Genomic DNA, 12,189 nt, shown 5'->3' on the forward strand with positions numbered 1-12,189 from the left:
GGCTCCGTCGGGTCAGGCGGTGCTCCAGGGACAGCACTGGACTCGGGAGCTAAAAGATGATTTCCAGCTGCAGCTCTGCCCCTATTTGCCATGTCACTTTGGGTGAGCCCAGTACCCTCTCTGGGTCTCAGGCTCTCCATCCATAGAGCAAAGAGGATGGCCTGGCCAACTGCCTTAAGTCTGACCACTTTCTGGCTTGTTCCTGGCTCTGTGCTGGGCAAGGGACAAAGGAATGATGGGGACCCGCTCCTGTCCTTTTTCTGCTACCCTACACAGCTTCTGCAGGGCTAGACAATAAACCCACAAGCAAATGGCAAAACAGAATCAGTTTTCAAACCTACCGGGATGCTTTCAGATCCTGAAAGACACTGAGAGCCAGTATAAGAAGTTTAGATTCTTTTTAAAAGGCAGTAAGAGGGACCCAAAAGGATTTTCAGTGGAGCGATATGGGCAGGGCTAAATGGATGGGGGAGTGGGGACAAGACAGGAGGCGAAGAGAGCGCTGGCAGCCCAAACTCCACTGCCCTGAGAACCGAGGGCCCCGGACAGAGATCGGACCACCCTGCCAAAGGCGACGACTGCTCAGTGGCCAGGCCCCTGGCTCCTGGGGTCCAGCATGCCTGCAGTCAGCGGAGGGACACCTCCACGGGGCAAGGGCACCATTCAGAAGCTCACGTGTCCCAGTGACATGCACAGGGCCGCAATCTCAAGAGGTTAGGAGGTGCGGGGGCAGTACCGTGTTTGTCCAGCTGCAGGGGCCACTCGGGGACACACGGGGTCTGGAGAGCCCCGGTGAGGGCTCCTTCCTGAGCCTTCTTCCCCTCCTTCGCCAGCTGCCCCTCCAGCTTGCTCTGCAGCGTGCTGTTGGTCTCGATGCTCCTTTCCAGCTGTCCCCGCAGAGCCTGGATCTCTGTTAGGAGACCGTGCAGGTCACTGAAAGGGTCCTGTCCCCTCCAGCCTTCTCCTGATGGCTCTGGAAACAAGCGCAAAGGGAAAACCTTGAACGTCTTCTGCCTCCAAAAGGTCAGCCATCAAAGGAGCGCAACAGGGTCTTAAACCCGCCATCGCCACCGCCCTCCCCTTCCTAAGAACTAGGTACAATTTAAAATAACAACTTGACTTAAAAACAAAAATATTGGCAGACTTAATTGCCGCTATTCCACAGCCTAAATAAGAGCTGGAAATTAATTTTCGCTTCTGGCCATAAAAGCCTCGCAAATTGCACACCAAACCCCGAAATTATGTCTAGTAGTAATAAAATCTATTTGGGCTGGAATTATAGAATGAAAGGGGCTGATTTTAAGAGCCACAGTATATTAAAAAGGCACAACAGCAAGAATAAGAAAAGTGACTTGAGGAGAAAATGAAAGCTGTGAGGTGACCCTTTTCTAGCTAAACTTTCAATAGGGAGAAACCATCTGGAAAATTAGTTAAAAAACAAAACAAAACAAAACAAAACAAAAACCCTAGCACACCTCAAGAAAGATTCTGAAACATTAGACCTGACAGTCAAGTCGCTCTGATCTGGTGTCTAGAGGACCGGGGCGAAGCACCATCCCGCAGCAATGCCCTGCAATGTGGTAGGTGCTCCATAATCATGTGCTGAATGAATGGACGAAAGAAACACGCACTAGCAGGAAACGTGTAATCAGATTATTCCTCGAGTGTCTACTGTGTCCCAGGCACTGTGATAGTGTGCTGTTCAGAAATGAGCTCGTTTAATTCTCAAGACTCCACAGAACAGACATTAGGACACATATTTGATGGAGGCAGAACCAGGCCCAGAGGGGCGAGGCGACCTGCCGAAGGTCCCACGGCCCGGGAGCGAGGCAGAGAGAACCCAGGCCTCGGCTGGCCTGACCTCCCCAGCCCGTGTCCTTCCGCGTTTCTTGCTGCTGCAGAAGAAGAGTGGGCCCGAGGGGCTCGCTGCGAAGCGTGCCCCTCCGCCCAGGAGGCAAGCCTGGGTGTGACGGCGGCATTCCGGAACGAGCGGCCAGCCCCCAGCCCCCACGCAGCAGCCCCAGGACGGGAAGCGCCTCGGGCAGCGCGCCCAGTACCTCTCGGCCTCCTGTGCTCCTCGTCCAGCTTCGCGTACACCTTCAGCTCCACCCGCAGGGACTGCAGGAGCCTGTCGTTCTGGGAGAGCAGCTGCTGCCTCGACTTCGCCTCCTCCTGCACCCTGGAGAGGCCCCCCGGCCACAGGGAGGGGACGTTAATTCTGACGCACGGGGACTTGCTCTGACTCCACAGCCGGCAGAGTGTGGACGAGACTGACAAGCGTGGGTGACAATTCCAGTCACGGCCACTCCTTCCTGAGCGGCCCCCTGGGCCCGGCCCGGACGTGCGTGATCGACACCCAAAGTGTACGTGCTCTCAGTCCCCAGTGCACAGATAGCATATGAGGAAGTGAAGCTTAAAGGTTACGTCTCACCCAGGGCTGCAGAGCTCGGGAGGGCCCGGGACTGCACGATGGCAAGAGAGTGATCTTGCTGGGGGACAACTGGAAACATGGGACAAGCCAGAGACGAGGGGAAACTGCAAAGGGGGCGGCCAGTACGAGCCCTTTCATATCTAAGTCGGACAAACGTCCCTCCTCTGCGCAGACTCCCCTCCGTGGCTTCCCAGTCACTCAGAGTGAAACCCCAGTCCTCCCCACGGCTGCGAGGGCCTACGGGACTCGGCACCCAGCCTCTCCGGTCCCCCTTCACTCCAGGCGCACTGGCCTCCCTGCTCCGCCCCGCACAGGCCAAGGACACCCTGCCCCAGGGGCCCCACCCCTCCGCTGCCTTCAGGTCGCCGTTTAATTCAGAGAGGCCTACCCTGACGTCCCCCGGAGAAAAACAGCCATCTGCCCCCCCCAGGCCCTACCCTCCTCCCTCAGACGATTCTGCTCCTTGTGCTTTGTTCCCACCTGACGTCGTGTGCCTGAGTGTTTGCTGGCCTTCCCCGGCACTTGGGCAGGGGTCAGCGCGCCCCGGGGTGACCCTGACCGCTACCTGCTCAGTTCGCTGCGGGTGCTGCACACTTCCCGGAGCAGCTGCTGGGAGTGCCTGTCCCGCTCGCAGACCTCCCTCTGCAGCCTCTCATTCTCCTCCTTCAAGCAGGCGTACTCTCGCCGAAGGAGCTCGAGGTTCGCAGCCTTCCTGGAGAGGGACTCGCGTAATTTCTCATTCTCCTTCTGTTTATCTGCAAACACAAAAAAAGCACCACTGAGAAGAGACACCATTTGTTTTTTCCAACCCTATTACGCAAATACGGCCCTTCAGCTCAAGCACTCCAGGAATACAAAACAGAATGAGATTTAATCTGGCATTTATGATTTTGGCATTCCAATTATCTTATGCATTTTGGGCAGATAAATCTGTCAACATCAAGGCTGCAGATTAAACGTCACTGGGATGAAATGGGCCTGTTTAATTTTCTATACAATAATGGGCCGTGCAAACCTAGTTACTTTGCCGTCGCGGAGCAAACCGTGGGTATAAATTATAGACACAGGCAAGAAACAGTCCCAAACTCTGGCAACGGATGTGAGAAAAGTCCGTAAGCCCTCCGGTAAAGCCAGCAGGGCTGTGCAAAAGGCAACCTGGGGCCCCATCTGCTCCTCAGCCCAGGAGAGCACCTCTCCTGATGGAGAAAACACGCCCAGGACCCAGAGACGGGGCAGTTAAGAGCACGCCCCGGGGGCACAGTGGCATGTTCAAGTGCACTCTTCTGCCTACCCGGAATCTAGGGACAGAGAGATTAAGACCTCCTTCCCCAAGGTCACAAAGCCAAAGAGGGGCCGAGCTTTTCAGGTCCCACTCTTCGCCCCGGCATGCTGATTTCTGAGCAAGTGCTCCCCTCCTCCTTCACACTCCAGCCACAGTGAGCTTCCTACAAGTCCCGAGCGGTGGATACTCTCCCTGCCACTAATCCCCAGGCCTCTGTCTGCTCTCTTTCTTCTACTTAAAAGGCCCTGGCTCTTCTAAATCTTAGGCACCTTGGCTAATCCCTGCTGAGCCTTCTGGACTGAGCTCTTGAAGCCGCGCCTCTCCTGGGTGTTGTGCTCCCTGAGCCTGCCTTTGTCAAGCCTGATCCTCATGCTGGCCTGCCACGGGCTGCCTGGCTGCCTCTGCCATCAGACCACGGGTCCCTCGAGGGAGGGGACCAGGTCTCATTCATCTCTGTATCGGTCTACACAGGCCCTAACATGTTTGCTGAGTGAATGAATGATCTGCAGAAGCCTGGACTCTGTCTCTTTTTTTTTTTTTTTTTTTTTTTTTTTTTCAACGTTTATTTATTTTTTTGGGACAGAGAGAGACAGAGCATGAACGGGGGAGGGGCAGAGAGAGAGGGAGACACAGAATCGGAAACAGGCTCCAGGCTCTGAGCCATCAGCCCAGAGCCTGACGTGGGGCTCGAACTCGCCGATCGTGAGATCGTGACCTGGTTGAAGTCGGACGCTTAACCGACTGCGCCACCCAGGCGCCCCTGGACTCTGTCTCTTAAGACAACAGCCGCATCAGTATCCTCTAGGGAAAGTAGAGACGCTGACCCACGTCCCAGCTCTGCCCATTTCTAGATAAGGGATCACAGGCCGGCCAACTCCCCAGGCCTCAGTTTCTTACCTATAAAACAGGACTGATAATTCCTCCTTCCAGAAACATCTTAAGTATTGAGAGATACTGTAGGTGAAAGCTCTTTGGGGACTAAGCTCCAAAAAGAAAGAATTAAGAGCAAGGATCTTCCTAAGAAATACTAGGGGCGCCTGGGTGGCTCAGTCGGTTAAGCGTCCGACTTCAGCTCAGGTCACGATCTCGCGGTCCGTGAGTTCGAGCCCCGCGTCGGGCTCTGGGCTGATGGCTCAGAGCCTGGAGCCTGCTTCCGGTTCTGTGTCTCCCTCTCTCTCTGCCCCTCCCCCGTTCATGCTCTGTCTCTCTCTGTCTCAAAAATAAATAAACGTTAAAGAAAAATTAAAAAAAAAAAAAAAAAAAAAAAAGAAATACTAGAAAACCTCCCTGATAGTAGGGAGTCTCTGGATGAGATTCTGGCAGGGTAATGCATTTCTAGCTTTTCTCTCTTCCACCGTAAACTGAGGCAAACGAGAGGTGGCTGTATACTTATTAGAGACACTGTGCTAAGGGCTTCACAGAGATAACCATCACAACTGCCCCCTGAGGTACTCTTATTTTACAGCTAAGGATACTGAGGTTCAGAGAGGTTAAGGGACCTGCGCAAAGTCACAGAGCCACAGAATTTGAACCTAGGTTGGTCAGACTCCAATGCATTCTTCCCAGGCCACAGAGGGCTGTGGGGTTCCAGCCGGCAGATGGCTCCGTTAGTTCCTACCTCTGGATCCCTTGGCGAGCATTGTATTGAGAGCCTGGTTCTGCTTCCTCAGGAAACAGATCTCTGATGTCAGAGAATTATGCAGCTCTGATCCATAAGCCAAACCGTTCGTAGAACCTATAAAAACACACATGAAAAGTGATTTATGGATAGTTGCCAGGTCCGTATGCACGGAACTTTCTAGAAAACAGTTTTAAACGAGGAGGAAACACAATACGCAATGGAAATCACTTCAGTGAAGCAGATGAGGTATCACAAGAGTCCAAAGGGAAATAAGAGTGAGCTTATTAAAGAGGAGGCAAAAGGCACCCCCTCCCGTTCTCACCTGCGCTCAGGGTGAACGAAGGTGAGTGGGTGACAGTCTTAACCTCCACGGATGTCTCTCCTGGGGTCCACACCTTCAGTAGACCTCTCCGCTGAGGCAAGCTCCCGGGCCCCAGAGCCAAAGCTGAAGCCTTCCCCTTTCCTCCCTCACCTCCCAAACCTGCCCTCTTCTGCTTGTTTCTGCTCCTATCGATGTTGTCACCACCACCCCTAATCTGAGCTGCAAACCTGGAGTCATCCTAACCACCACTCTCTGGCATTGCCCAAGCAGGCAATCACGACTGATGGCTCTTCCTCACCAGCGCCTCGGATGCCGGCCCACTCTTTTCCGTCCCTGTAGTTCAAGCTTCATCACTGCGCCCTGACCTTGCCCCCCTGCTACTCTGCCAGTGGGGGGCATGCAGTCCACTCAGGTTATCCCCTGCTCAGAAACACCTGACGGCCCTCCGCTGCGAAGACAGACAAACCAAACACGAGGCCCAAACTTCAGACCTCCATTATTTCACTCCAATCTCACGCACAGCCCGCTCCCTCTCTACCCTGGACTCTAGTGGCCTCGGATGCCGCCAAACTGAGCTACTTCTGTGCCCCCACATACCGTGAGGTCACACATCTCCCAGACCCTGTACGGTGAGGTCGTGAGGTCTTTATTCTCTGGGCCTCGAATGCCCAGCTCCTTCTTCACCTGTCAAAATCACAGTTGTCTTTCAACTCTCAGCTCAAGCTCACAGCCTCTGAGTATTTAATACAACAAAGATCAGGGTCCACAGCCAGACAGACCGGGGTTGAGGTCACTTACAAACTCTGACCAGTTTCCTCGTCTGTAAATACCTGCCCAGGCTGTGGTCTCTCTCCGAAAATCCCACTCCTTCCTCTGGCCGGACAGCTGCTCTGACACTCCCTCCACCTCAGCTTTCTGCACTGCACCCTGGGTAATGTCCAGAGCGTGGAGACGTGCTACCTACCCTCTGCAGAGCACAGGGCTTTCCGCGTGAGGCAGGCAGGGGCCTCCCTCCCGCCACCTTCCTTACTACACCACACGGCCAACACGCCGGAGCCTGCTTTCCCAGACCCCGGCGCAGCCAGAACACGGCCAGGCGCCACTTCCGGTCAACGAGACCCGACCGACGGGAAGCCTGCTGGAGGCTTCTGGGAAAGGTTTCTCACCCGGATGAAAAGAGCAGAGCAGGGGGAAGCCCCACCATCTTCGTCCCCGTGCTTTGGACACTGTCCTGAGAGGATGTGGTATTACAGTGACTGCGGCCATCACAGATACTAACTCCAAGCCCAGCTATCATTTCACGGAGTCATTAAACCTGCCTTGGAACTGGCTGCATCCGCATTTCTTGTTATGGAAGACAACAGAAACCCCCATTGTTTACACCGGTTTTTCCTCATATTCTGCTCTCCGCAGCTGAAAGCATCCTGGTCCACAAAGGATTCCCTGTAACGTTCAAACTCCCCGTAAAAGGAAGCTACGACATCAGGCTTCCCAGAAGCCAATGTTCCACAGTCTTTCTGCACGACAGCACTCCCTTTCCTCGGCTTAATGACTCACAAATCATAACGTCACGTCATTTTTTCATTCACATGTGTCTCTCCCCTATGAACTCTGCCGTCTTTGCAGAGACACCTGGGGTTGAATCATGGCTCTGGCTTCTTAATGGCTGTATGACCTCAGGTACGTCACACAACTTCCCCAAGTCTCCACGAGCCCAATAAAAATGATCAATGTTGTTATTATTACTGCTATTACCGTTTGTATTAATATCATAACTGATGATAGGCTAGAGCCCAAAACGGGACCAAACAGCCATCTGGATGAACAGGAAACATTCTGCAGAAGAAGTCTGCTCTGACCACAGCTAGCGTGGTCGCTTCTCAAAGGGAGACCCAGGCCAGAGAAGGGCTCCTGACAGAGCCCGAGCCAGCGGGGTCCAGTGCTGAGGTAAGAGGCCAGTCTTTCCTCTGAAGGCGTCCCTACCAGCTCCCCGTAACTGGTGACAAGCTACCACGTGAGATGACAGTTTTAACAATATTCCACCTCCAATCACAAGGAGCCAGGCCTTTCTCAAAGCCGCTCCCAAGATGAACGACTCACAGCAGGGGGGAGGCGGAGCCACTTTTCTTTCTTTGTCTTTTCAGAGATTGTGAAGACAAGGTGAGAACAGCATGTCTTTCCACCAGCCACCAGCGTAAATACTTTATGAATGCCTTTTTTGTAAACCTTCCCATCAGAGTGAATTACTCTCCAGAGCAACTGCCAGCTCCGTTGTCGCTGGTGGCCATGTGAGCCCCCAAATAATTCTATAATTGGATTCGCCAGGAAAAATGTAAAACAGAATGAATCTAATTCAGGCATTACCAAGAGTGAATGTGAAGGGTCCAGGCATGTATTTCTTCCCAGGGTTTGATAGGACTAATAACTCAGGTTAATCAATTTCTCTGGGGGTGAGAGACAGAGAGGGAGCGGGATGGGGGGTGGTGTGGAGAGTGGGGGAGGGAGGGAGAGGGAGGCGTGGGTGGGTCCACTCTGTTTATCTCGCACACGGAAGCACATACAGTACTCTGGAAAGATCCTTCCAGGCTGATGGCTACGACAGACCAGGGGTCCAAGGACTCAAGTGCTTCTACGGAGTTCATCTTTCTAGAACTCCGTGATTTAATCTCTAAAAACGTTTGCGTCCCCCCTTGTTGCCGAGCTTTGCGATGTCCAACTAATAACGTTGTACAAAATAAAATAGTGAAATAACATGATAATGGCAAAGAAAACAACCACGTCTTGAGTGAGGCACAGAGCAACGCCCTATTCAGAGCACTGCCTTATCGAAATCTCACGATGACTCTGTTATGTACAATAATGAAAGCCGGGAGAGGTGGGGTGGCTTGCCCAAAAGCCCCCCAGCTGATACACGGAAGAGCCGGGGTCCACACTCAGCTCAGTCCATCTCCCAAGCAAACTCGGGCTCTTTCCCAGGGCACAAAGCTGCTCCCAAGGCACATTCTTCAGGTACGAAAACAATCTCTTTGGAGCAACAAGGAAAGATGTCCAAAAATATTCTGTTCAAGGAAAACAGGGACAGGTGTAAAGTATTCTACCTTTTGGGCGAGGGAAAGAGTAAGAAGATGTATTTGCATTTGCACTGAAAAACCGCTGTAAGGTTGTGGAAGACACCTACCAGAGGTGGGAGGAGAGGAGCCAGGAGAGGACGGATGGGCACAGAACGGAGGTACTAAGTTCTGTACCATGTGAATGTCTTCCCTACGGAAAAACCCATTTTTAAGTTCCGCATGGAAGAATATTCCATTCAGATCTAACTGTGTTTACGCAGGAATAATGGCGACCTGGGAACGGGCGTGTGAGACTCTCACCAAACTGCCTACACGCTAATACTTTTTAAAATCCATTACTGACAAAAAGACGAAACGCCGCTCTGTTTTATTTTAAAACCCCCTATCTGTTTCTCTACAGCCACCAACGTCACATGAGGAGCCAAGCACAATCCAGGGTGCAGGGGCCGGCGGACTCGTCCAGTGCCTGGGAAGTCACTCCATGCCAGGGACCGTGCGGGCACCCTGCTGAAGTTAGCTCACTCAATCCTCATCGCACCAGGATAAAACGGGGATTATCGTCCCCACGTCATGAACACACTACTGTAAGTAACACGTTACAGTATATCCGCAACGTTAAGTGAGGTCACCGTGGAGGTGAGCGGCGAGGTCAGGATTTGAGCGGAAATCTCTCGGGCCACCGGGGTGAGTTCTCCCCAACACGGGGAAAGCTTATCCAGGCAAACGTAACCGGAGTCCCTTCCCGGATGAAGCACAGGCAGGCTGGCGACAAGGTCCTCCCTTACCTTGATCAAATTCACACCCTTGCCTTTCCAGTTGTCCCCGAAGTTTCTCGTTTGTTTTGATTGATTCTTCTAAACGTCTCCTCAAGCTTCGAATTTCTTGTATATGTTCCATTACTAAGTCTACGGGAAGGAGAGTATTTTTAATTTAAAGTCTGAAGCCCCCAACAAATGGAATAATTTACAGATTACGCCACGATCTTGAAATTCTAAATCGTGCGGGATGTGTTGAGTCAGTCAGTAACTGGCGATTTTTTCCCAGGCATGGTGACCACAGCCCACAGACACAGCTCTGTAATGATTCTCTGCAGCCCTCCACAAGGAGGGGGCTTTACAGCACATGGAAAAATTATATTCCATACAATTTTAATGCTAGCTGTAATGCAGCCCTTTATTCTTCTAAATATCAAATATTAATTTAAAATCTTCCTTATGGTGAAACTAACAGATCACTTTCAAGTCTGCCTGAATTGCCTGAGAGTTGATTAAACTACCTTCATAATGAATCCAGATATTTTTGAGACTAATTCTCTGGAAGGAATATATTTATCCATTTGCCACTTACTAATTTAAGACTTAAACACAAAGCAAAATGATAATCCCAGTGCTAGTGAAAGTTGTAAGAAGGGTACTCTCAAGGGCACATCCTGTTCGTATGAATATAAATGTGCATGACTTCGGGGAACTATTTTTATCATTAGCCGTAGAAGGGTTCTTTTCCAATGTCTTTCCCCAAATAAGTCTGCTTCTAGGAATCTATTCAAAGAGATCACCAGACATGCTGACAACCATGTGCCAGATGCATGAAAATGTTAATCTTCAGCACTATACGGAGCACTTAAAACTGAAAATAACTCAGATTATTAAGTAAGCTGTGTTACATCCACCGTGATGCAATATGACACAGCTACTGAAACTATATCATGAGGACCATGTAATATCGCAGAAAAACACAGATACAAAATGGATTATCCAGCACAATTATAACTCTATTTAAAAGTTTACAGACAGAAAAGACACATAAACACACAAAAAAGAAAAGATACCTAAATATTGACAGCAGTTGCCTTTGGGTGTTAGATTTCAGGTTTCTCAAAACTTCTACACTGTATCTCAATATAACATTTCATAAGATGTAAAAATTTAAATTTCCCAAATGTTCTAAACTGAGCATGTCCTATTTTTCTAGCCTCTGCCACATCTCACTTGAACAAAGAAAGGAGGAGACACAGTTGCAATCTCGAGGTACACTCTAGAATCAGGATCTAAAAAGCATAACCACATTAGGTATCCAAAGGCAAAACTAATGTCTTTAATTCATCAATTAGGGTACACTTGGTGTGTCTTAGTAATGTTTGTTTTAAAACATTAGACTAATGTTATGACCCAGTTTTAATTCCTCCAAAATGACTTTCATTTAAAAGTAGCACCATGTTACAGATCTTTTCCTAATTAAATAGTAATTCTGCCATGAATCTGAATGTTTATGAGGTGACTTAATTCCCGGGCCTTCAGCTATCTCGATTAATGCCCGAAGTGTGGCCAGTCATCTGGTGGAACGTGCGAGGCCCTCGCCGCAGCCCGCAGCCGGGGTGAACCCGTCTGCAGCCAGGTCCTGGCGGCACCTCCCGTCCCTGCCTGGCTGCGTCGCAAATCTGCCGGCGGCCAGTCAGGACGGAGTGAGGCGGGAACTTCTCTATTTTGACCGCAGTCCTCCGCGCGGGTTTAGATCTGCATCACCCGCTGCCGGCTTCTGGGGTAACAGCGCTTGGCAGCCATCGGCCCGCGTCACCTCCTGCTGAGTCTGGCCAGGGGCTGGAAGCATCACTGGGGCTTAAGGAAACATTCCCAGTCGAACTGGACACCACTTATTAATTATGCAGCCCTAACCGAGAGAGGGAAACACGACACTCATCTTTACAAAACGGGAGAAAAACAGCTGTCCCTCTTACAACTAATATCCTTCTGACGAATGCGAACTCTCTAAAGCCAAAAATCCTGCAAGAAGCAACCGCTAAAACCCGCGTGTGCATCTTTGGCCTCGTAGTTCCACTTCACAGAATCGAGGAGAAGAAAATGCCCCAAAATAAGGAGAAAGAAAAGCTTCGTGTTCAAAGATACTCCCTTGCAGCAGTGTTCGTAATTGTGGAATTTTAGAAAGGACTGAAATGTTCAGCAACGGGGGAACATAAGGAAAACTGCAGTTCAGCCATTCAACGGACTATATTCTAAAGCCACTAAAAATGATGTTATGTAACAACATGTCAGAAAGCTTATGATATAATGTCAAGTGAAAAAAGGAAAAATCCTTAAATTATCTCTCTACTTAGAATAAAAACACGACAAAAGGAAAAACAGATGCAGAGACCAAAAGTCTGAAGAGAAGCAAACCAAAAAAGCTAAAAGTGAAGTGTATTAGGAGGGCTCCAGAGAACACTGTCCCCATTCAGGAAAGTGCTTGGTAAATTTCACCGGGAGGGCATGATAAGCCCAAGGTCAGGGGTGCCCAGAATAATGAGACGTAAAGGAGATGCCTAAACGGTTCTATATTGGAAATAAACCAAGGTTGGCTGGGGGGGTGGGGGGAGAGGGGGGCAGACATGTGGGAGGGTAGGAAAAAAGAGGGGCAGGCGAGAGAAAGCAGAGAGAGGTACCCAGCACCATATCAGATGGGTTTGAA

At 50.6% G+C, this 12,189-nt stretch overlaps 1 protein-coding gene across 6 annotated transcripts in view; it reads right to left on the reverse strand.

Moving 5' to 3' along the window:
• The window catches only part of CDK5RAP2 (CDK5 regulatory subunit associated protein 2), a 172,390-nt gene that overhangs the window by 16,929 nt on the left and 143,272 nt on the right, over positions 1-12,189 (reverse strand). For all 6 annotated transcript variants that reach the window (XM_043566251.1, XM_043566256.1, XM_043566252.1 and 3 more), the window contains 5 exons: positions 9,513-9,632; positions 5,332-5,448; positions 2,997-3,186; positions 2,058-2,179; positions 737-973 (listed from right to left, as the gene is read on the reverse strand). In XM_043566251.1, coding sequence (XP_043422186.1) covers positions 737-973; positions 2,058-2,179; positions 2,997-3,186; positions 5,332-5,448; positions 9,513-9,632 — 786 coding nt within the window. The remainder of the gene's footprint in view (positions 1-736; positions 974-2,057; positions 2,180-2,996; positions 3,187-5,331; positions 5,449-9,512; positions 9,633-12,189) is intronic.

Source organism: Prionailurus bengalensis, chromosome D4 (assembly GCF_016509475.1).
Source record: "Prionailurus bengalensis isolate Pbe53 chromosome D4, Fcat_Pben_1.1_paternal_pri, whole genome shotgun sequence".
Taxonomy (NCBI): Eukaryota; Metazoa; Chordata; class Mammalia; order Carnivora; family Felidae; genus Prionailurus; species Prionailurus bengalensis.